The sequence below is a fragment of the Elaeis guineensis genome, chromosome 2, assembly GCF_000442705.2.
Source record: "Elaeis guineensis isolate ETL-2024a chromosome 2, EG11, whole genome shotgun sequence".
Classification (NCBI taxonomy): Eukaryota; Viridiplantae; Streptophyta; class Magnoliopsida; order Arecales; family Arecaceae; genus Elaeis; species Elaeis guineensis.
The window spans coordinates 90,876,796-90,903,402 of NC_025994.2; the positions used below are offsets into that span (position 1 = coordinate 90,876,796).

General features: G+C 39.2%; 1 protein-coding gene across 3 annotated transcripts; it reads right to left on the bottom strand.

The window, feature by feature from the left end:
• Window positions 1–4,440: 4,440 nt before the first annotated feature.
• LOC105053689 (SEC12-like protein 1) lies at window positions 4,441–14,697 on the bottom strand. 3 transcript variants are annotated; one of them, XM_010934944.4, is made up of 10 exons: window positions 14,279–14,694; window positions 14,099–14,196; window positions 10,804–10,936; window positions 10,301–10,392; window positions 9,308–9,407; window positions 9,119–9,191; window positions 8,924–9,044; window positions 7,255–7,374; window positions 5,059–5,129; window positions 4,441–4,976 (listed from the first exon to the last, which is right to left on the bottom strand). In XM_010934944.4, the coding sequence occupies exons 1-10, from the start codon at window positions 14,456–14,458 to the stop codon at window positions 4,795–4,797; spliced, it is 1,170 nt and encodes a 389-aa protein (XP_010933246.1). In that variant the 5' UTR covers window positions 14,459–14,694; the 3' UTR covers window positions 4,441–4,794. The 3 variants fall into 3 exon arrangements, with proteins under 3 accessions (XP_010933246.1, XP_029123358.1, XP_073108250.1); XM_073252149.1 differs by lacking the exon at window positions 4,441–4,976 and adding an exon at window positions 6,935–7,009 and having other exon boundaries at window positions 5,061–5,129; window positions 14,279–14,697; XM_029267525.2 differs by lacking the exon at window positions 5,059–5,129 and having other exon boundaries at window positions 14,279–14,696.
• Between the last annotated feature and the right edge of the window lie 11,910 nt (window positions 14,698–26,607).

Sequence of the window (26,607 nt, forward strand, 5' to 3'; positions counted from 1 at the left end):
TCCATTGGGTGGGTCCCGTTTAATGTCTTGTATCTGGCTTGTGACCGTTACTTGAATGGAAGGTGGGACCATGGGGTATTAAGCGCGGGAACGATTGCCTCAAGGCGAGTCCCTTGCATTAAGTGCTATATTTTATAATTAATGTTTTATAATGAAAGAAGTTTGCATGTTTCGTCGCAAGTTACCGAGTCTTTCGTGTTTTTTTTTTGAATGCACACCGAGTCTTCTTTGTTGTGCTGATGGTGGACCAGAGACTCCGGCTGCGTCCCGCCTGCTTCTTTTTCCCGTTTATTCATCGTTTGCGTTGACTGCCATATCGGCATTCGGAGGAACACGGCTTTGAACTTATCTCCATCAATTTTTTTTGTCCAAAAATCTAGGTCTGGTGTGGTCGGCATGGATCAGGGATGGGTATTCCAATTAGAAGAAACAGGAATTAGCTTTGATATCAAGAAATTTTTTGACCATCCCTTGCAGTCTAAATCTTTTCACCTTAGCATTTCATCAGTATCAATCTTTTCACCTCATTAGCCTAAGGCCTCAAATCTAAATTAGGTGCCAATGGGCATGAACACAATTCTAGGATCTTGTTTTTCAATTAATCCTTACAAAAGACTGAACAAACTCTTAAAATAACTGTAAACTGGTATGGGTACAGAATATTAAAACGGGAGCACTCAAGCAAATACACTATTCCTTAAAATAGATGCTATTCCTTTCTAACGATTCATGATCTTCAAAAGTGTTCTTTTTTCCGATAAAGAGGTTGATATTCATGATGATAGGTTGCAACTGGCAAACGCTGGATCGGGTATGGCTTAAAATTTGTTATGCAACTTGCTTGCGTGCTCTTAGAGCAAGTCCATAATATGAAAATTAATAAAAGAAATGTAATTAAGATTTCATCCTAAATAGGTCACACCTTTTCACCTACCTTATATCATTGAATGGCCATAGCAAGTAGAGCCCTGACTTTATATGACATAAACAATGTTTATGACATATGATACTTTAATTAGTCAAGTCTTGAGTATATATTAAGGCAATTATGCATTGTGCCGATCTTGTTTCAAAGAATTGGTCTCATACGCAATTTGAATTAAATGAACAATCTCATACAACCTATCTTGTCCGGCATTAGGTATGGATCATGAAGTCAACCAACCATCATCTAGAAGGTTCGAAATCTAGATTAGATATTCATCATAAAGTCAGCCAACCATCATCAAGAAGGTTCAAAATCTAGAACAAATAAAATAACATTATCTATTTCAAGACAACAAATTCAGACTCAACTGAACGAGATTTGATGCAGCTAATTGATGATGTAGTGCATACAATATAACAAAATCAACTCTGCAATGAATAGTCCAGGTAGGAGTACGTCCAATTTATGGACAATCCATGAACTTGCGACTAGGTCTCATCATTCCATTTCTAACGTTGCATTACTAGTTCTTGATCTCCAATTCTGTCCTGTTAGACCGTCCACCATCCATGGGTTCTGCTACTCAATAGCTGGTTGGGCGACAGGATAAAATAGAAACTAGTGTGAATCCACCACTTTTGTAGGCCAAGATTCATGCAGAAAGAATCTTATACGGGTCATGCAGACTCCATGAGCTTGCAACCCTGGACTCCACATTCCACTTCTTGCATCACTTCATTTTGTCCCGAGAAAGCAATCACCTGTGGGCTCTCTTCGTTATCCCATCACTGGAAGCCCCTGCCCTCTTTAGTTTGAATAGAAGCACCAGAAACGTGCATATGAACAAAGAACAAAGGGAAGCAGAAAGGAAAGATCCTTAATTCTCACTTTTCCCAGTTTTCTTATTAAATCCCACCTTATGCAGAAATGGCACCACTATGTATTCTCTCTTTTTCTTATTTGTGAAGTCTTTTTAGAAAGGCAAGTGCTTGGACTGTTAGGTTCTTGAAAAGAGATTAGTTGTGCTAGCTTTCTTTTTATGTCTCTACTTTGAGCAGTACAGGGCCAAGGAAATCCAGTCAGTGGAATAGGTAGTCCCATGCTACCATGAGAGTGGGTTTGCTTTTCCTTTTGACACATTGCGTCTGCTCCCTTTTCCAGTGAAGCCCACAAGAAGTAGATAAAGCTTTGTGATTTATGACCATTGGGGCGGCAAATACCAAGTCTAGTTTAGATTCATCCCTTAATTTGCCACTTAATTCATGTTATATGGTTGTTTGTATGGTGCGTGATTACTCCAAAACCAAAAAAAAAAAAAAACATAGCGTTTGTGTGTCCATCGTCTTCAAAAATGGGATTGGGATACTAGCCTCTCTCTGGCTGTGCACACGGCTCTATAATATCTGATCTCCAGTTAATTCCACAAGACTTCATTTCATGTAGCTTTGTGGCATGTGCTTCCATTTATAACAAATTAGTGATATCTCAAAATTCAAGCAGCAGCTAAATTGGATATGAAACCACCTAATAATCTGATTCTAGAAGGGTTAGCAATCACCCGATGTACATCACCATGCTGTGATTCTGCTTTCATTATATTTTTTTCCACAACTTCTATTGCTTGAAAACGAGTGATTAGAAGGCAAACCATGCATACGAAAGGAAAAGAAAATAATCAAATGCCCATGGGCGTGATCTATCTTGCAGATTTCTAGTGTCATATCATTATGACGTGCATGCTTAGACTGGCATGGATATCTTACTCTAGCAAGATATCTTATACAGGAATAAATAATCAACATCTTAATGGAGCTGCAGAGTCTATGATGCAACCAAATTTGTCTTAATGTTTTCTTAGTTGTCTGTTGACTTGGTTTATTGCTGTTTGGGTCTGTAATGCTATCTACATCCAGGATCGGTGTCGTTGGCTAAGCCTTTGCTGTTATATGGTTGGTTGTATAGACGTTGTAACTTCTTTTATCAAGCAAATGCTCCTCGTTTTACGAAAAGAAACATGCATACCACAAGTTTTATTAAAATAAACGAGTGTATGGTATTTAGAGCTTTCTTATGGCAGAAGAAAACTTTTGCTGGAGTCATCAGTGGATAATTCCTAATCATAATGGGACGGCATATCGTTGCAAACACCTATCAGCCTATCAGAATTGGCCACTTCGACAGGGAACGAATTGCGATATTTTCTGTCCAAATAGATTGAACATTGGATTGATTGAGGCCAAATGACTTGGGTGAATGGGTTTTCTTCTTGCTTGTCCCAATAATCAATTAGATGTTTATTGCTCACAATATGTAATTGTCGAGCTTAGCTCATTCTATAGCCCAAAATTTTGAGGATAGACAAAAATAGGAGGCATTTAGTACAAAGTGCGATGAGACATGCCGTAAACTTGACGTCTAGTGATATCAGAATTCCAACTCTGATGGCTCACCAGAAGTCCTAATAATTTTTTTAGTTCATTACAATCAGGAGCCATGTATGGCTGCAATGGTGGACCTGATGGATAAGACCAGCGGTGCACGTTGTTTTCCCATTACCTAAGTCGTTCGTTCAGACGGGAACCGTTGGAAGCTTCGGAAATAGGATTTATTCAAAACAAACTTGTCGTTGGCTGGAGACGTGTCCATGCACGAAAGCTCTACCAAATACCAATTTTCCTCCAAGATTGAATTCTTAAGGAATGACGGTAATAATCCACAAAGTCCACGCGTCTAGCTTTTGCTCTTATTGGATAGTGACGTTCATTGCTTTTATTGGATTGACCTCTTCAATTCTTGTGCTCGCATCATGGCCGGCTGTTTCTATCGTCATCTTATGAGAAAAATGGTGAAGTTTCCATCAGAAGGAACCTTAGAATTCTCGCACGAATAAAGGAATTCACACCAAGTTATTGATTGGAGAGGTCCAATGACTTCAATCTCCCGGGATGTATGAAAAGCCCCCCCAAGCACCAGCTGTTTCCATAAACATGGATGGCTGATGAGGGGAGTCTGAGCCTCTCCATTTCACAACTGAAACAGGGAGAATCGCTACGATGGCTGGTGACGGACTCTCGATTCTGAATTAATGAGAAACTAGATTCATTGCAACCAGCCGAGGTAAGACTGGTTTGTCTAGATTTCATTTGAAGCCTATTTAGCCAACAATGAAGCATCTGGTCGGCTTAGTCAGTCCTGTTCCTTTCACTAGCCAACCTTTTTGGGGCATTCCTTATCTTATCATTGCAGCACTTCATTCGACACCCATACATCCATACGGCATCATTCAAGTACAGCCAAACAATCTTAAACTTATAACAAAACGCTAGCAGAGACAATAAAATTTCATATTGATACAAGATATTTGGGTTCAACCCCGCCCTTACCCTGATATTCTGTCAGGCTTCCAACCATCTTGGTTCTCTATCGAAACAAAATAACAAATGAACAAAAGAAAGAGAAGAAACAAATAGACCAAGTTGTAAAGGATCACACAGTTATTTGAAAACCATCTCTCAACAATTAAATCAGAATTACAAGCTTCTCATTGATTCATAGCCAAAGTGAATTGACTAAAATGTAATTAATAATGCATTTGGAAATTCTTTTGCCCAGGCTGCAGGCTACTAGAAATAATTCCTCTTTAATTAGAATGGAGGAACCATATATTATAAATTCACCTCAAATATATCAGACTAGAAGATTTAGAGCTCAAATACGCGAGCATAATTTGAATAAGTAACTAAAGCAAACAGAATTCCTGTAGCACACCAAGCAATGTTGCGATGTCCGTGCAGTGCATTAAGATGATGATGTGGACTTTAGAGGAACTCGAGGGCGACTGTGAGCTGATACTGCAAGACAACTCCTCACCATGGGCTTTGATCATCTGAAAACTGAGGATCCCTGACAAAGGCTTGCATCAATGGCCTTGCAGGTTGATTTCTTCCAAGAGGGAAGTTCCAGAATGAATCAGAGTTTTCGTGAATTATATAAAATAGTACTGCTGAGGCCAAGAAAAGACCCAGGAGTAGCAAGTAGATCTGCCACTCTGCAAGAAAATAGGAAAGAAACCAAATGGTCAGTCATTTTGAAACGGTAGGTTATCAGGACATGCAGGAAAACATATAAACCTTTCCAATCTGCAGGTACATTGAGTTTCGTAACTGCAGCTCCCCATTGGTTCGAAGTCGAAATCACTACTCTGCATTGTTTGTAAACAGGAATGTAAACAGTATCACAACCAACTTGAAGGGAAAAAAACAAAAACTATGGCACAATGCTCCGAGAAAACATACTGTACAGTATTGCTATGTGTCAGGTTATAACTAATGATGAACCTTAATTTCTTTTCAATGAGAATAAATTCTTATTCATAGCAAGTCAATATTTCTAGATGCAGAGGTAAGGAAGGATGAGGAGAGAGTGGAAACGAACCGGCAGGAGACTTTAATGAATGATGGGACTCCTACTCTCAGAAGCTCATGTCCACCACCTGCCCCTAGTATCATCTGAAAAATGAAGGCTTTGTCTACAACGCCACCCCCCCCTCCCCCCCCACCCCAACCCCAACCCCACCAAACTCCTTCCAAATAACTAGATAGACAATTCCCATGTCGCCCACATCATTACATTCTTAATCAAGCTACACAATGCCACGTAATATTCTGAAATCGAAAAAAAAAAACATTACCATCGGGGTCACAGTCTATACAAGGTGGTAAGACTGGACCAGAAACCAGTTATCCCTAGGTTCTAAAACATTTGAATATGAAAACATTTTGTGGTCTTCTGTCAACAACTCCCTTAAAACATTTGTCAATACCTCCTTAAAACATTAAGAAATTCTTCAGAGATTCTCCAAAGGCATTGTTACTTAATTCACGGACTAAAAACATCAAATTCTTCCATGCAGAGGGGTTGGGTATAGGGCAACAGGTACTATAAAGCTATCATCAAGGGAAAAATATTGTGCAAGATGGCCTCACAGAAAAACATTGCGGATAGTGGAAAGAAAGAAACTGATGCATCCTTTAGCTCATGTTCGTGTAAAAGTGCCTAATTCATATGTGAGGCAGATGGTTTTTAAAATTTTTTGGCAAAACTCAACGCAATTGTTCCAATCCAATTGTACAATGACCTAACATATTCTGGGTAGCATATAATCATATTATTTGCACTTCTGTGAGAACTGTAAAAACAGAAGAATGTCCTACTTTGCAGCATCACATGTTTCAGACAATGATCTTTTGAAAATAAACAGATCCCTCATGTAAGGATAATGAATTATTTGAAAATTAAATCAATTGAACATTTATGCTACATCTTATCTAACTTAGATCATTAAAGTAAACACAAGTCATTTAAAATATAAAAATATGTCCACTAATTATTAATGGACTGAGATTATATTTATTTCTAGTAGTTTAGGAGAACTTGCATTGTGTTGTCATGTACAAGAAGTGAATATGAAACTATTAGAAAATGTGTCTCAGCCATATTTTCCAATGTTATTATCTTGGATATATTACCACTTGAGATTTATAAAATTACATTCTCAAGACATTGGTGCTTAAGCAATTAGAGGGAACATTCTGCTGTTGATGCAGAAACAACAAAGTGAGAGATCTTAAGGCAGTTGAATGCCTAACATGGCTGCTACTTGGGAGCTCTGGCCCTTCATGCTCTCCCAAATGACCACCTATGACTACACTATATATTAGTACCGTTTCAAACAGGTTGTTTTTGAAATCAGAATAATGGCTTGCATCCTAAAAACTGTCCAAAGAGATTCCATGACAAAGGCTATGCTTATGGTTTTGCTGCTACATGAGGACTGGGACTCTGTTAGTTGCCAAGCAGGAGAACTAAACAGAAAAAGGAAGGACTGTACCAAATAATCTAAATATATTTTATGCATGACATATCTAAAAATCAATTGGCTTTACAATATTCAAAGCAACTATCCATATTATATTTCAAGAAAAAATAAATATGTGCTAAACATACATCACTCAGTTGATAGAAGCTTTGAGGTAGTATTTATTTTGGGGACTTTCCACTAATGCTGAGTTCCTGGTCATACTGAAAATCAAGCACAGGTTATTTTTTCTTGGATTTGAATAATTGACATCAATTTCAACTTTCAGTCCACAATCACGTGGCTCTTCTATGCATATAAGAGCATGTTTGGTGCTACTTATATTGTTACTCCATGACCATCTACACATATTTTTAAATGTAACTGTCCTTGCAATTCCAAAAATACCTGAAAATACAGAACAATGTTTAACAGAGGAAAGCAGCACGCTCATATTCGTGATTGTTACCTTTCCGTAGGACAAAACTCAATGGAGGTGATGCGTGCACCCAGATGAAGCTTCTTGCTCCAGTGACATATTGCCATCTTTTTTACTTCAACCACGCAAATATCACCATCATGGCTACCTCTGAATCAAGACAAGACACAGTTACTCATAGCAATGGCACTTCCAGGGGCCCTGTCTTATAAAGACAGAATGAATAAAAAGTTCTATTAAATTTTAACGACAAATGGCTTCCAGTACTAGAAAGTTTAATATATTGTAGCCAAAAAAGAATCATATTCTAGCATCACATCAGAGGAACATTGGGAGAAACCAATTTTGTAAGTGGGCTTGATAGATTGACTTGGCATCATGGAGATGTATTACTGAAAGAACTCTCAACTCTGTATGCCATGTCACACAAACAAAAAAGAAAAAGAAAAACCTACAATATGCATGCATGCAATACCTGGTTCATCATGGACCTAATCTGCTATCAGGTTATATTGATAGAAAAATAAATGATTATAACTTACAAGACATAGAAAACTGATTGAATAAGGTTGTCAATGTGGCCATAAGGCATTTAGACACCTCAACCTCTAACATGTTCGATATAACTGTACAAACTAATTAAATGCCTCCACGGAAAGCAATCTTGGAATAGAAACAAAAAATTCTCATATTACAAGAAAATGCAAACTTGAGGCATATTTAAATAACTTCTAGAGATATATAAACCTTATATGTCTCCTTATTCCTTAAACCTAGAGCCATGCATAAAATGAAAGCAAAGACATAAGCATTATGAACTTCCTTCGGTGGCATTTATCATGTGCCACTAAGAAATGGAGAAATGCCCAATAAAATGAACCCGTCTGACAATCTTATCCATAGGCAAAAACTATAATTTGTACTTTGTAGCACAGCCGGTCTAAACTAAGTTGTTTGCAGTCTTCAAACTAAAAATAAATTTCTGTTTTCCTTCAATATCACAAATTTCAGATCAAATTAAAGGAAGAACTGTTTTGCAAACTTAGTAAGATTTTAAATTTTATTTTATTTTTAAGATTAATTTTTAAGATTTCTTCTTTTTTGGGCAGGGGGTTGCAATGAAGATGGTGGATGATGTTGAGAAATATCTCTGACATGCTGCTTGATGCACAGCTCTAAGACTTGCAAACAAATTTTAAAATAATAGAACCACAACTTGACAAATCATATGACATGAATCATTGAGCATCAAGGATGGTGCTGCCACAAGAGATACGTGCCATAAGTCTGTTCACATGAAAGCATGGTGAAAAGGAAAAGAGGCTAGAAATGAGAAATCAAAGTAACTGTTGGAGCTAAGACAATAGCAATGGTTGTGATGGGGCATGCATGATGAAGATCCGAGGAGGATTTATATATAGTCAAGAAAATTGAGAACCAAAGATAAACTAGATTGAAATGATGTAACACTACGAAAAAACTTCAACATAACATATGGCAGTCAATATCAATTATTGTTGAGAAGAGTTCATGAAACCAGATAAATTGTTGGGGCAAAAATCGCTTTTGATATTTGTTAGGCAAGGTGAGTAGTTTACAAACTCATTAACAAAGACATGGGCACTGAAACCTAACCAACAAAGATATATGCCCGGGCAATCATAAACAAGATGACAGGGCAATAATTGTATATACTTACAGCGCAAGGTATTTTCCATCCAAGCTAACCGAAAGTACAGAGATAGGTTTTCTTAGTATTCTTTTGTATCCAATTCTATTCCATGTGCTGATATCCCAGACAGCAGTCACCACATTACCACCTGTTTTGAATAAAATGTAGGTGCAGTTAGGAGAAAACTAATATATTGTGCCTTAGGTTCATTAACAAGCTCACCTTTTTGAACAGTGCAAAATAGGAAAGGCTTCATCCCATCCCTGGAAAATCGACAGCATTCAATCTTCTCATCCTGCAAATGGAACATATCTATAATACAACATAGAAAACCACAAGAAAATTGGCATTTCCCAAACCAAGAACCCCATAATGCTGAATTTAAAATTAAGAAAAAAAGAAAAGCTATACCGGTGTACGAGTCAAAGAGACCAATGGAACACCATCACTTATCTTCCACACTCTTGCAGAACCATCAATAGATGTTGACACTAAAAACTCTGAATCTAAGCTGAAAGAGAAACATGAAAGAAAAATTGTTATGTAAGCATGTAAATCTATGAGAAGAAATGCAAAATCATTCTTCATATCTAAAATTCTGAGGTTGTTATTTGTGTATGGTATCTCTATCAAGCTCTTGACGGTTAATATTCTATATGGTTGACAATAATATAGATGTACATATTTGCACGATAGTCACGAGATATTTATATTATCTGAAATTTGCAAATTTTTAGTACTCCTGGCTACATTTAAAGTACTACCGTGCTAATAATATTACACTCCATTTATCAAGTTGTCATTAACTTACCAAATAATTTTCAGTTGTTAAAAGGTATAGTTCGCAAGGGATACCAGTTACTAAGCAAATTCGTTCAGACATCATATCATTTTTCATAGCTTACATGTGTCCTACATCATCTTGAAAGATGGCAATTAGACTCATAATAATTATAGCTTGAAAACATTCCCAGCAACATTGGTAGGCCTGAAAATGCTTTGCAGCCAGTACACTCAAAAGTATGTCCCGCATCAAGACAAACTTTCTCAGAATTACACTGGCAGATGTTCCTTTTAGTTTGTTCCCTAGCAATTTCTCTTTACAGATAATGCTTCAAGTTTAAATGCTCCAATCAGTCTTGTAAAGGTCTAGATAAATTTCAACTGAATATCTTAGGTGCCTGTTTGACTATTGAGATGGGTGAACTCATGGTCCAGATCGAAAAATGTGCAAAGAAAGAAAGTAACTAATTACGCCCACATAGAAGTTCAACATATGGTCCTTTTATACATATTTAGCAGGAATTCGTCAATAAATTTAACTCTGCAGTGAGCAAGGAGCATATCAACAATAGACAATCACAGAGAGAAATAGAGAGAGAGACCACAACATGTCATGCCTACCTGATATCCATATCTCGGAATGATTTATGAGCTCTTGGTTCATCCAAGAGAACTTGCAGACTTGGCCATTGTAATATCCTGAGATGCCCATCCTATGAACAGCAAAGAATCATGTCAAAGAGCAGAAATTTTATAGCTGTTTCCAGATGGGAAAAGCAAGGCATGCATTGCAGTTCTCTGTTTAAAGAGAGAGAGAGAGGGAGGGTGGGAAGGTAGACATTTATGGGGGAACATGAGATAGCAATGCTAATAATGACATGCAGTTTGATATTCTCAAATTCTATCAAGTAATCAGAAAAGGTCGTTACAACATGATTTGGGTTCATGATATATAAAATAAGGCATATCACTTGAGATAATACAGCTATCATGCAAAACACAAAGAATATAACAAACAGGTAATGGAAAATTTGATAGTTGTTGTAAATACAGTAAGCTGAGTAAATGTCCTTAATGGTCCAGCAATCCAGGTGTAAAATATGGAGTGGAAGATAAATACATACCATCCCACCAGTAGCAAATTTTGAACCATCTGTGCTAAAAGCCAGACATTTCTGAGGACCAACAGACTGAAGGGGTGGAAGATCTTTTGCCAGAAGCCTTATGTCTATATCTTGACTATTCAACTCAAACAATCTGCATACCAAAAGATGACTTGTCCTTTATGGTCTTTTTACAGTTCACTAAAGATTAATCATATCTAAAGAACCAAAAGCAAGATACTAAATTTCATAACAAAATATAGAAACTGCTGTGATATCAATTTGAGGTCTTCGCTAATTATTTAATTGAAACAAAAAGGAGATCTCTATAACATTAGTATGAAAATTATTTTAGACTCGAACTCTTTGAGAGTGATATGGCAAAAACAATGAAAATAGAGCAACTATAACGAGAAATATACTGGGGTAAAAACAATCAAAACAAAACTATTAAGGGTTACTTGTCCAGAGGTAAATGGGTGGCACATATGCCTACTAACCCATGGTTGCCAAAGTTCATAATTGGGCACATCTAATGTTATTTTCAGATCCCTTCTCCTCAATACCTTTCCCCACCCCCACCCCTCATGCAAACCTAGTATACCGTATGATCTGAACTTGTAAAAGTAAATAAGCATGTTTTAATGAAATTCTCAGCTGTGAATTCAAAGCAGATGCAGCAACCAGATCATTGGGAACCCATAATTTGTTGAACAATATACTCATGTTTCAGAATTCAACAAATGTCTGTAGTCTGATGCAGTGAGAAATCTCCAAAAATGAAGAAAAAAGGTAAGCCTGACACTTGCTCAGGATTCAGTTATAGCAAAGCAGATAGCAAAACTAAATAAACCCAGAAAAAATCATCAAATTCACCATATACCGTTGCTATTTATTTGGACAAAGCAATCTTAAGGGAAAAAATCCAGAAGGTCAGATGGAACTTGGGATTGGGTTGACCCTTTTGTTCTTGCTTATGCAAACAAAAATGTGAGAAAGACGGGCTAGGCAACCTAGCAAATCTTGATTCTTGAAAAGGCCAAAGCAGAGGTTCAGCAAAAAGGTTTTAATGCATAATTGAAGCTTTCACAGGCATCCTAGGAAGTTTTAAAAATAAAGAAATTTTGAACATTGTAGGCCTCATGTTGTTCCTTATTCATCATTTTATCTTCCTTCCCTGCAAGCATTAGGCTATATACCTCTTCATCCTTTTATGGCCTCTTCCATCTTGTTGCACTCTACCACATGATTTGGCAGCATATCATGATAATACAAACAGCAACCTTCCAACCATGGACATATGGTTCATGAGTGTGATCAATTTACAAAAATTCACGTAATTACTTTTTTCTTAGGTACCCTTGAGGGAGACGACATATGCAGCCATCTAGATGATCTGATATATAGCATCTTTCTGATCAATGCTCATAAATTCAACCCTTGATCACTCTTCTTTCCTGCTCATTCCTCTGTTAAATTTTAAGTAGAATTTGATTTATCATAGAATTAAAAACATCTACCTTGAAACCTCTTGTCAACACACGAAATATTGATGTATTCTAGACTTCCAGGGAACACTTGCATAAGTTGCTTAGCTATATCCTTTTTTCTTAATTGGATTAGTGAATCGAGTTGTACACCCAGTTTATGGATCTAAGTTAAAGCTTTCATATATCCACCTATAGTTCAATAAGAATATCGATGCATTTGCAATTGCAACTCCTAAGGCACCTATATCTCATGTTCAACTTAAGGGGTGCTTGGTTGGGGGGAATGGAGGTCTGAAATGGGAATCAGAATGGGTGACTCCCATTCCAACCGTTTGATTGGGGGGAGTCCATTCCAATTTCTATTACAGAGTGGAATAGGAATGGCCTAATCTACCTAAAACTCAATCCCCACTCTTCCATATGGATTCAAATTTTCATTCCGATTATGATTTCAATTTCGATTCCGATCATGAACTAAATACTTCAAGGGATTTGATCATTCCGATTCTCATTCCAATCCATTTCGATTCTAATTCCAATTTCAATGCCGGTCACGAACCAAACACCCCCTTAATTGAGTTTCAACATCTTCATCTTGGCCATCTCCATTTCTTTAAATTGCTAGGACTAGATTGGTACAAAGAATACTTGTATGGACTTTGAAGTCCCATTATGCATCTAAATAAAAGATTGTCCTAAAGCTCTTCATGCCCACTTCTCCTCTCGGTCTTCCTCTTCTATATGATCCAAATAAAAGATTTTCTTGATGTTTTTAATAATATTTTGGGTGGTCCATAATCCCTTTTCATTAAATAATAATAATAATAATAATCATAATAATAATAATAAAACTCAACACTGCATTTAACTACTAAGGCTAGGGTTTGAATATCTTCATCATACCAACCTTGATGCCTTAAGATTGCTTTGGCTGAGTTATGTCAATGAAAACTGTGCATAAATTCCAAAGGCCAGTCATATGTCTGATTAAAGATTGCCGCAGAGAGTGCTTTATAGCTTAGTTTTTACCTCTCAAGTTTCCTCTACAGATGGATCTAAGTAGCATACTAATTGCAAATGCTTAGTAAAACATATCATGTGTCAGGGAGCAAACATAATCTCAGGTTGAATCCACTACAAGCATTGGCTCTAAGATCCCCCAAAAAAGAGTACTCAAGCAACTGAGCCCTCACTACCAAGTAACTTTCACAAATGAAACAGGCCCTTGAAAGCCTTATGCCTCCTGCTTTCTACTTTGTAATAAGCTAAATACTAGGGATAATCATCAGATGACCTCATAAGATTTTACATGTAGAAGATGCTCTCGTGTTGTTCCCTCCCTTTGAAATCAAAGTATAAGTTGGTCTTCTATCTTGAACCATATCAAAATTCTGTAGCCAACTCAGAATTCTGCATGTCAAAGGGTCATTCCATCAATTAATGGCTAAAAGTGACTTATACCCAATCTAACTACTCCCATCCAATCGTTCTTTGGTTCCAGTCTAAAAGGGATAAATCTGAGACTTCCATTAGCTTGATACCAACATACAATTTAATGCAAGTGCAAATCCCACTAAATCCTACAACAGCTCAAAACTGGAATTAGAAATCTGAGACCCTTCAGAATGCATCATCCATCTTTTTTAGCATATCCATGAATGGAAATTCATTAAAACGTGATACAAAGATTCCTCTATTAAAGACAATACAACCGTTCCATCCATCATAATTAAAGGCATATCCAGAAATGTATCCATATGTCCGAAAACGCATAGAATTATCAACAAGTTACAATTTTCCCTCAGTAAGACATAAAGTAAACTCACTTGCATCCTTTGGCTGTGGAGCAGACGATTTCATCTCCACTGGGGTGCACCGCGAAGCCTAGGGGATCCCCGCCCTCTTCCCTAATCGCAAACTTAGCCTATAAAACCCGAGCAAGTAATTAATAGAGGTCAAAAGGAGTCCAATAAGGGGAGAATAGGGAGTAAGGAAAGAAAATTGACCAAAGGAGCAGGGGAGAGGGAAGAAGTCTTGGCATCAAAGGAGAAAATCTCGAGCAGCGGAGGGACCGCGCCGCTCCCCGCCCGGCCCTTGATCACCAGAAGCCGGTTCTCCGGCCGCCGGATCCACGCCGCGCACGTCACCGGCCCTTCTTGCCCCGCCGCGTGCTCCTCCACCTCCATGGTTCCCCTCGCTCTCGCTGCCTCGATCGCTCCACCCTTCGCTCCTTCTTCGCTTCTCCTCGACGAGTCTCGCGCTGTTCCTTCCTTCCCTCCTCCGTCGCGTGTTTGATTTTATTATAGGCGTGGAAGAGATTTTCTAAATGGGGGGAGAAGAAACCAAAGATGGGGAAGCGAGGGCGACAGCGATAAAACCAAAGGGCTGCAAGCTAAGAGGGAGCGAGGCGGATGACGGATATTCGGTAATGATGCCGCGTGATACTACGGTGCGCGAGGCTGTACAGGTTTAAAAAGTCTTTTGGTGTGCCCGCATCCGTGGCATTTGAGTCACATGGGTGCGCGTTGAACCCGGATAAAAGATTTTTTGGATGCCGCGTGATACTACGGTGCGTGCGGCTGTACAGGTTTCAAAGGACTTTTTGGTGTGTCAGCATCCGTGGCATTCGAGTTGCACGAGTGCGCGTTGAATCCGGGTAAAAGATTTTGGTTCCACATAGACAGGCTTGGTTCACAATTGAAAATAAGGATAAGAATAAATTGAAATAAAAATCAACATAGCTATGTCCTACAATATATATGACTCGTGATTAAAATTGAAATCAAATAATGATAAAATTTGAATATTAGAAGATGATGGAGATTTGATTTTTGAGGATCAAAATATTTTTTTTTATAATTAAAATAGGAATGAGACTCCTCTAACCAAATAGCAAAGAGAGAATTATTCATTTTTATTCTCATTTTAAAAATTAATTTTTTTCAATCAAGTTCATAAATTATTTTTAAATGATTTTGATTTTATTTATTATTTTAAATATTATATATATATATATATATAATTTGGCGGAAATTGATGCCCCGGAGGTAGGCTCCTTTTAATCCTTTATATACTTCTCCCATCTAATCAATTGAACACTTATGGATTCTTCCAAAATTAGGTACCATGCATTATAAAGGGATGATATTTGGACATCCCAGCAATATTTATCCAGAGGAATGTTGCATTGCATTTACCGACAACTCAAGAGAACTTTGTGAATACTCTTTTCTATATATTTATTCTTCGATTCATTTTAGTTGCCCGGTAATACTTTGTTTGTTGCAATTATTTAATACCAGGTGGCCTTGGTTCTTCCATACACATTGCTCTCCAAGGGAGGTCAGGCTGCCTACTATATTGTAACTATTGGTGGAGAATCTGTAGAACTGCCTAGATACAGGGATCATTCCTTGTTAGCTGGAGCTGCTGGAGAGAAACCAGCTAGCTGTAGAGAAAACACGTGTGGAGTTGTGCTCCAGGTTGTAGGTTCTTTCCATGAGGCTAAACAAGAAAATTTCATTCATTCATGGAACACATCTCAATAAGCCAAGGGGTTTAAAGCGAGCATTTGATTCGTGATGGGAATTGAAATCAACATCAAAATTGAAATGTATTTGAATGAGTATCGGTATGACCATATTTTTTCGACGTATTTGATTTATGATCGAAATCAGAATTGAAATAAAATTTTGAATTTTAGAAAAGAATATAGATTATATTTTAAAAAATTAGAGCATTCTCATTTGCTTCTAAAATTAGAATGCAAATGAGACCCTCCCAACCAAATGACAGGAATGAATGCCACTCTTTCTTATTTCCATTCCAAAATTCAAATTCATGCTCATCAGTGTTTCTCACCTACCCTTTCGCAGCTCAGAATTTCCACTTCAGCACACATTAAACTATAGTAGATAGTTGTATAATATCAAAATTCAAAAAATATAAATTATGATGCTCATTCACTAATCTTCAGTGCATAATTTTTAAAAATAAAAATAGCTCCTCTATGATGCTTTTTTCTTCAAAGTTCCAATGGTTTTACAATGTAGCCATAATTTAGTAACTAAACTACATAATCATTTTTAGTTAGATACCGTGGGAAAAATGCTCTTTTTGGATGTTGGCATCATAAAATCCCCTCAAAATCTGTCTGCATCTCTAAGTACGAGGAGTCTGATTGCCAGAGGTGATGCAACTACAAATTTTGGCACGTGATGAGATGCATGACATTCGTTTTCGGAGTTGGGTTAGTGTTCTATCTTGAGAGCTGGGAACTGTTTCTGCACCTCAAGAGGAATTCATGAAACTTGTATCGCTCTTATATATTTAAGTGCTTAAGGAATGAGGAGCCATCTCTATCCACAGATTTGGGGGGAGCTATCTCTATTTTCTATCCTATTATTTGAGAGCGATAGGGATTAGGGAGTGACCGGTCATGAGGGCCTGGGCCAGGAAGAGGTAATGATTCAAGCAGAGGTGCTGATATCAATATCTAGGGACCCATTGCAAGCGGAAAAAAAAAAGGGAAAACTATCGTGGTCATGAAAAATGACATAACCCGGCCTACGAGGGGCACCCAGAAAATGAGAGTGAATGAGTCAGAGGTAGCATCGTCTCTCATCTAGTTGGCACCGATTTGTTTTTTTATGTATAGATTATTTATTTTATTTTTTCTTAAAAAAATTATCATTTTCTCACAAGTATACTTCTATATTAATAAGATTTGACGCATCGAGATTCGATCCATATTGAGCCTACAGCGAGGTCCGCGATGACGAACGGAGTCCAATAAGCCCAAGATCATCCGAAACAGAGTCCGAATGAAAGAGTACGCCTAATTGAAGATAGCACAAAATCCGGAGCGGTAGAGACAGTGGTGGCACGACCACGCATGGCCCAGCGTGCGGACGCGTGGAGCGGAGTGCGGCCCAAACCCAAGTGCATGCGTGCGGTGCGCGGCCCAAGCCCCGACACACGGGCACGGCCCAGGCCCACATGGGTGTGCGGGACCGGCGGTCCACCGGGGACTCTCATGAATCGAGCGGGCATTTCCCCTCGATTTCTCACGGTCCATCATGGACCAGATGGTGTTTTCTATTCGTTTCTCACGGTCTACAGGTTATTTCGTGGACCACGTCGTGATCGGACGGCCTAAGGCGCCGCTGGTCATGATCCGAAGGTTTTTTGGGTGCTATGAAAGTCTGTATCCTATTCTTTCACGATTTTAAGCCTTTAAAAAATTCTATTCACGGAACAGAGGGTGTGTGCATGGCTTTGTTCGGCAGAGAATCCAGAAAACAGAAGCGAGACACCCACAAGAGCAGGAGCAGGGGCTTCAGGCAGACTGTTGGATAGCGGACAGCGGTCACTTTAGGGATTCAAGGAGTTTTCCTAAAAAGAGAGCTTTTGTGAGAGAAAGCTTTTTGTGAAAGAGAGATTGGATGTACAAGAGTTGAGAGTGTGATCTCCTCTTAGAATTTTTTTCTTTTTTCATGAAGCTTGCATGCCCTATGGAGGCGAACTAATTTTTGGCTAATCCACGAATTTGATTATTTTCTATTTTATTTCTTCTTTCTTCCTGCTGCAACGTGTGGTATCGAAAAGTTTCTAAGAGGTGGTGTCCTGGCCAGACATCACCCAACAAGTGGTATCAAAGCAAGGTGGTACTAAGACGCAGATTGCAATGGTAGTGAGCAAGATTGAAGATGGAGACCAACAAGTTTAATGGAAAGAGCAATTTCTCCTTGTGGCAGGCAAAGATGAAGGATGTGCTCATCTATCAAGGGTTGATCAATGCTCTCTTATACCAAAAGAAGCCGACCACCATGGAGGTACAGAATTGGAGGCGATTCTAGATGCAGACGATAAGTACCATTCGCATGTACCTAGCGGATGAGATGGTGATCCAAGTGTTTGACGAAACTTTTCCGACGGTGCTGTGGTCGAAGCTCGAGGAATTGTACATTATGAAATCTCTCACCAACATTCTTTTCCTCTAAAGACAGTTCTGCTAGCTACGGATGATTGAGAGACAGAGCGTGCAGGAGCATCTCAGCCACTTCCAGAAGATCCTCGCCCATCTCCTCAGCGTTGACGAAAAAGTTGAGGAGAAGACTAGGGCACTGGTCTTACTAGCGTCACTTCCTCCTTCGTATGAGTCTTTGATGACTGCTCTTCTAGTGGAGAAGAGCACCATCAAGATAGACGAAATCACCGTGGTAATTTTTCAAAATGAGGTTCTCAGGAGAGAGAACCCAGCTTCAAGCTCAGATGACAGTAGCTCAACTTTGATGGTTTCTAGAGCTACAGGAGACGATAGACAGAGCAACAGGAGATTGCGACGAAGACAGTCCAAGTCTAGGATGAGGGACTTAAGCAAGACCAGATATTATCGGTGTGACGAATTGGGGTATTTAGCCAGAGATTGCTCTCAACTCAGGGATCGGACGAGGGCTACTGCAGCGACGGTCAATAGCAATTCAGAGGATGATGCCCTAGAGATATCTGACGAGGTATCTACTTCTTTCCAGCAGTGAATTTTAGATTCTGCATGTGTCCATCATATATGTTGCAGAGAGGAGCAATTCGACTTCTTGAAAAACAGTGAGAGCACTGTTTATCTATCAGATAAATCAAGATGTGCGATCAGAGGCATCAGGACGGTCAGCTGAAGGATACATGTGATATAGTAAAAAAATTGAGGGAAGTTCGATACATATCCGATTTCAGACAGAATCTTATTTCACTGAGCAGACTGGATTCGAGAGGCTATAGAATGGTAGCTAGTGAAGGAATCCTGAAAGTGTTGCATAATAATAGGATTGTTCTGGAGGGGAAGAAGAGGATGAGAAGACATTACTACCTGATGGGGAGCCCAGTGTGAGGTGGAGCTCCAGGTGAAGGTGGATCGAGCACAAGACGCAAGACTCGGGAGGATGATAGGCGATATCTCAAGGTGAGATTTCTATTGCCACAGGATGATATACCGAGCATGTCTCAGGTCAGAAGGAGCACAGCATACAATGAAGATGGGATCGAGCGGTCTGGCTCGATTCTCATGTTTGTCTATCTATGATCAGCAAGTGATTGTCCCAGGGCATGGGATGAGGAGATCCAGAAGCTCTCAGAGTTAGGAGGAAGCCGAATGTCGAGTCGAGATAGAGATTGTTAAGATTTGATGCCTCGATATTCAATCCACATTAAGCCCACAGTGAGGTCCGCGATGATGAAGGAAGTCCAACAAGCCCAAGATCACCCCAAACGAAATTCGGATGAAGGAGATAGGCCCGATTGAAGATGGCATGAAATCCAAAGCGACGGAGAGCGACGGACCAGCGACGGGCCGACGAAGGCAGCGGTGGTGCGGCCACGTGCGGCCCGAGTGCACGCACGTGGTGCGCGGCCTAAGCCCTGACCCACGCGAGCGCAGCCCGTGCGTTTCTCTTCATACGGTCCACGCATAGGCATGGATCGGTGATCCACCGGGGACCTGCATGAACAAGCGGACATTTCTCCTCAGTTTCTCACGGTCCACCATGGATCGGATGGCATTTTTTACTCGTTTCTTGTGGTCTATGGGATATTTCGTGGACCACATCACGATCGGACGGCCTGGGGCGCTGCCGATCACAATCTGAGGCCTCCGATAGATTTTTTGGGTGCTGTGAGAGTTTGTATCCTATTCTTTCATGATTTTAAGCTTTTAAAAGACCCTGTTCATGGAACAGAGGTTGTTTGTGCGGCTTTATTCTGCAGAGAACCCAGAGAACAGAAGCAAGGCGCCCACAGGAGCAAGAGCAAGGGCTTCAGATAGATCGTTGGACAGCGGACAGCAGTCGCTTTAGGAGATTTTCCTAAAGAGAGAGCTTTTGTGAGGGAGAGCTATTTGTGAGGGAGAGATTGAGTGTACAAGAATTGAGGGTGTGATCTCTTCTTGTAATTTTTTTTTTCATAGTGAAGTTTGTATGTCCCATGGAGGTGAGCCAATTTTTGGCGGATCTACGTATTTGATTATTTTTTATTTTATTTCTTCTTTCTTCTTACTGCGACGTGCGGTATCGAAAAGATCCTGGAAGGTGGTATCCTGATCAAACATCACCCAACACATATAACCTTTCAATTTGTTTATCAAATTTTTATTTATAATAAATTATATTGATCTCGCTCAATTCTCAAAATTTGAGATAATTATGAATTTTCATTAATATTTTAAAAATATATCTTTCTATAAAATAAATTAATGGTCTCACTAACGTCATCACTATCTAACCCATTTGAGTCTTAAAATATCTCATATTTTTTATTTTAATAATTTTTTATCTTTTAAATTTTAAATTTTTATATTTGATCATGAGTTTATGTATATATTTTTGAAATATTGGGTGGAATCATGTAATTACCTTAAACCTTGAGAAGGTGAGGATACTCTACTCTTTTATTTATTATTTAGTTCACAAAGTGTTCGATTTGTTTGACCTAACTACTTTGAATAAGTTATACTACATTTGGCATCATTCTTAGTTATTTGTTTAAAAATGATTTGAATATATATGTGTGTCTATATATATATATATAATTTTTTTCAGATTTATAACAATAGAAAATATATTTGATTCTTTTTTTTCCTTTAACAACGACCAATAAAGATGAGAGAGAGAGACAGGGAATGGGGGATGCGGCTGATGATGTAGCTAGAAAGGAGGAATATCTCGATATTAGGTAGAAAAATATTCAAAGAAGCAGCTGAGGGAAGGGGAGTGGGGATGGGAGTAGCAGTAAAGCCAAAGACAAGAGGCAGCTTAGTGTCAAGTGGAGAGATGGCCGACATGACTTAGGAGCCAATATGATTGGGTGGGGCAACAAGACTAAGGTTGCTTTTGGTAGTAAGTAATCTGGATAGATTATCGTGTTTAGTATACTTTTTGAGTGGCAATCCAAATTATCCTAGCAATCTACATTATCTCCAATAAGATGATCTAAATAGCCTTAAGGATGGTTGGTTATCCAGATTACCATTTTTTGATAATATTGTAATAAAAATTTTAGATAAATTTTTATCTCTAAAAAAATCACATAAAATCCTTTGCCCAATCCTCCTTTCTCCCCCACCCCCTTCCCCTCCCCCAGCGCCACTTGTGACTCTGCACATGCCCCCCGCCCACAGCTCCTCCATCTCTCCCACCTCACGACCTGTGGCACCTTCGCCCCCTTGCCTGCCCACGACTCCACCCTCATTGAAGTGAATTTTAGTGCAGGGATAAAATGATAATTTTAAATTTTTTTTAAAATCACTATTTTACAGTAAAAATTATTAATTAATCTAATTAATTAATATATATAAATCTTACACAAAAATCTAAATATGATATATATAGCATGCATTTAAATTTGAAATTCAAACTTCTACAGTAAATATTTTACTGTTATGTGTTCAGAACACATTATCTTTGTACGGATAGTCGATCGCTGCAATCTGATCACCGTCGGAAGGGTCTGATCGTCACAATACAGTCATACAGTATGTCTGGCCTCTGTGGATCATCCACACGAAGCTTTCAATCTGATCGATCCTTCACGAATGCTAGTTCGTGGCTGAACCCTTTTGATGGCCGATGTTGATCGAACTCCTTTGATCTTGATCTGCCGACTCCTCGGATGCTCCAGATCGTCAGCAGATGCACTTGAGAGGTTGATGATGCTCTCTCTAAAATCTGGTGCGCTCACGACACTCGTAGCTCACTTTCTCACTTTCCGAACCCTAGGCCAAAACCCTAAGGTACTTACCGAAGAAACTTGCGCTCACTCTGTTTCTTTCTTTTCTCTCTTTTTCTTTTCTTTTCTCATACACAAGACTTTTCTCACACCACCCTTCTCTCACAGAAGTGTTTTTCGCACGTCCTATCTTATCTCTTTTTTAAAACGATGCAAGACCGCATCTTTACAGCGTTTTCTCTGCGTAAGAGGATAAAGATAAGTAGTTGCTCATTTGAATTCAAATCGAATTTGAATTCAAATGCCAACCAACTCATTCTTATCCACTCTACGCGTGAGAAGAGAGGGACATGGGCATCTTTGTGCGTGGAGACTTTACACGAGAAACCTTTTCTCGTATGGAAGAAGGGGCGCACAAAATAAAGGGTGGGCGTAGAGATTTGTTATCCATTCAAATTCAAATATCTTTTGAATTTGAATGGCCAACCAATCTCATCCTTATCCATTCAAAATTACGCACAAAGAAGGGGCGTGGGATGGCTTCTGCGTGGGAGAAAATTCATGAGAAGTAGTTTCTCGTGAATTCAAATGGGCGCATGTGAAGTGAGGTGGTGCAGGGAGATTAGTCAAGGTGGTTTGAAATCTAATTGAACCAACCTTATTTAAAATAGGTTAGACACAATTAGACTAAATTAAATCCAACACAATTAAGCTTAATTAGGCTCAATAAAATTCTAATCAAATCAAAATTTGACGAAGCCTAACTTCTGATCAGATCAGGGACCAAACCATCTTGGCGATTAGGTCAACACTTAACCTAATCGGATCAAACCCAACTGAATTCAATTCAATTGGACTTGATCCAAAAATAATTACTCAATCAAATTGAGTTAATTAGCGATCAAATCACTAATTAAATTTCTCATAAATACTGAGTCCAAATTCAATGGGCAATCGGGCATCAGAATTCATCGATATGAAACCCTAATCAAAAAATCCCAAACCAGTGGGACTCTTGACCCCGGTACCCAAAATATGTGGAGAAACTCATGATTAGAGAATTCTGATTCTCGATCACAGAGTTTCAGACACGTAGAACTCAAAATCCACAAGCATTAGGACTCTTCATCAGCCATCAGATCATATAGAAACCTCTAATGTGTGTCACAGGTTCGAACCTAAGCCGGTAGCACAAGAATCAATTCTTGTACTAATCGAAGTGATCATCTAGTAATGGTATCCGACATTCGGATAGATCGAATAGTCACAATCGCAACATTCAGAACCTACGCGAATATAGTTACTGTATAATTCATCCCTTTTGACCCCTGTGTTTAGGACGACTCAGGGTTAAACTGTCAACCCTGATCAGATCATCCGAATCGTGCTCAACTCAAACAGTCCTGTGACTCCTCACTAGGACTACCCTGACTAAAGTTTTGCTAAATTGAAACACGACTGTACACACCTCCTGAACTGGAGTGGTCAATCCCATCTTGACACATGCACCGACAAGTCAAGTACTTGACTACATCCAGCAGCCTTCCATCACTGAATTAGAAATTCAGGTAGTCCAGTGCCTAAGTACAGTGAGTTGTTTGCAAGTCACCGTGACGGTCTCAGATCAGAGGGACATTTATACCCATATCCCATCGGAAAAAATTTTGACAGCAGAAATAACTCCAGAGTCGGTCATGTTCAGTGCAGATGTACCCTTACATCTCACCTGTATGCCATACCAGTGTCTCCACACTCCTTGGTTAAGAGGACAACCAACCCATATGGCACACAACAACCTATGCTTGATAAACATTATTGTCCTTGGTAACAACGTATCATTTGGTCGCAAACAGGTTTAAGAACTAAACGATAACTCCTCCTTTGTCGAGTCTAAATAGTCCTAAGGACTTCACCATAACACAGAAGTTCATTAGAAGATGAAACAATTTGTAATGAAAAATACCAAAATAACTTTTATTTATTTATAATCATATACTAATATAAGAATGAGCACAACCATTAACAGACTGACGATTGACTTTGAGACACTATTCCCAACAATCTCCCACTTGGCCTAAAGCCAATCGGTGCAGTATCTAATACCCATCTTCGACTTGAAGTCGTCGAACTCCTTCACCGCAATGGCTTTAGTGAATGGATCGGTCAGGTTCTCTTTTCCGTCGATCTTCTGAAGATCGACATCACCTCGATCCATGATTTTTCGGATGAGATGGTAGCGGCGCAGAATATGCTTCATCCGCTGGTGTGCCTTAGGTTTCTTCGCCTAAGCAATGGCTCCAGAGCTGTCATAGTAGAGCAGAACTGGACCAACAAGGGAGGGTGCTACTCTGAGCTCGGTGATGAATTTTCTCAGCCACACCACTTCTTTGGCAGCATCTGATGCAGCGACATACTCTACCTCGCAAACTAAATCAGCCACTGTATGCTACTTGAAACTCTTCTAGCAGACAGCCCCACCATTAAGGGTAAAAATAAATTCCGACACACTCTTGCTGTCATCGTGATCAGACTGAAAATTAGAGTCTGTAAACCCTATAAGTCTCAAGTTCGATTCACCATAAACAAGCCACTGGTCTTTAGTATTTCTCAAATACTTCAGGATAGTTTTAACAACCTTTCAGTGATTCTCCCCTGGATCAGATTGGTATCTACTCACTACCCCTAATGAGTATGCCACATCTGATCGTGTACATGTCATGACGTACATGATAGATCCCATTGCCGAAGCATATGAAATTCTACCCATACGTTCTCTCTCTTGAGGTGTTGTCGGACAATCCCTCTTCGAGAGAGAAATTTTATGGCCTATCGGTAGATAGCCTTTTTTGAAATTCTCCATGCTGAACCTCTTTAGCATAGTATCAATATACGTGGACTGGGATAATCCAAGCAACCTTTTAGATCTATCCCTATAGATCCTCATCCCTAGGATGTAGGAAGCTTCTCCCATATCCTTCATGGAGAATTGCGACGACAGCCAAATCTTTATTCCCTGTAATGCAGGGACATCATTCCTGATTAAGAGAATGTCATCCACATACAATACAAAAAATACCACTACTGGACCATTAACCCACTTATAAATGCAGGGCTCTTCTCCGTTCTTAATGAAGCCATACGTTTTGATTGTCCTATCAAAATATATGTTCTAACTCCGGGATGCTTGCTTAAGTCCATAAATGGACCTCTGTAGTATGCACACCTTAGACTCATCTGTGGATGTGAACCCTTCAGATTGTATCATATACACCTCTTCGTCTAGCTCTCCGTTTAGGAAAGCTGTCTTCACATCCATCTGCCAGATTTCATAGTCCAGATGGACAGCTATCGCAAGCATAATCCGAATGGATTTGAGCATTGCCACAGGAGAAAATATCTCATCATAATCTATACCATAATGTTGACGATATCCCTTGACAACCAGACGGACTTTATAGATTTTCACATTTTCGTCTGCGCCCTTCTTCCTCTTGAAGACCCACTTACACCCTATGGATTTTACTCCTTCGGGTGGGTCAACCAATGTCCACACATCGTTGACCTTCATGGACTCCATTTCGAATTTCATGGCCTCTAGTCATTTCTCAGAGTCAGGTCTTTACATTACATCCATGTAGGTGATCGGATCCTTATCGTTTTCATCAAGTTCGACAGAATCGTCGTCCCGGACCAAGAAACCATAGTATCCGTTCGGTTGATGTGGTACTCTACCAGATCGCCTTAAGGGTGCAGGAACAATAGGCTCCGGATCAGATCTAACCAAATCTGGTTCAGGTTCAGCAACTTGTGTCAGTTTTTTCACCTGCCAAACTTCCTCAAGTTCGACCTTAGAGGCAACAGTCCCTTCACCAAGGAACTCCTTTTCTAAAAAGATTACCTTAAAGCTGATAGACACCTTTTGCTCATCAACTAGGTAGAAATAATATCCTTTGATCTCTTTTGGGTATCCTATGAAATAACACTTGTCAGACCTAGATCCAAGCTTGTCCGTAATTAAACGTTTAACATAAGCCGGATACCCCCAAACCCTAAGGTGCGAGAGTACTGGCTTACGTCCATCCATATCTCATATGGTGTTTTGGTTACAGACTTACTCGGAATCCTATTTAGAAGGTAACAAGCCGATTCGAGTACATATCTCCAGAGGGAGATCAGCAGACCAGCAAATTCCATCATGGATCGAACCATATCCAACAAGGTCCGATTCTTCCTTTCAGACACACCATTATGCTATGGTGTTTCGGGAGGAGTCTACTGAGAGAGAATCTCATTCTCCCCAAGATATGTCAGAAACTCATTGGAAAGGTATTCACCTCCTCGATCAGATTGAAGAGTTTTAATACACTTTTCAGTTTATTTTTCTACCTCATTTCGGAATAGTTTGGACATTTCAAATGACTCCGACTTAAACTTCATTAAGTAGACATATCCATACCTCGATAGGTCGTCTATGAAGGTTATGAAGTAGAAATATCCACCTCTTGCACTTGAGCTCATGGGTCCACATACATCAGAATGTACCAGACCCAAGAGTTCACTGGCTCGCTCACCTTTTTTAGTAAAAGGTGACTTGGTCTTCTTCCTAAGAAGACAGGACTCA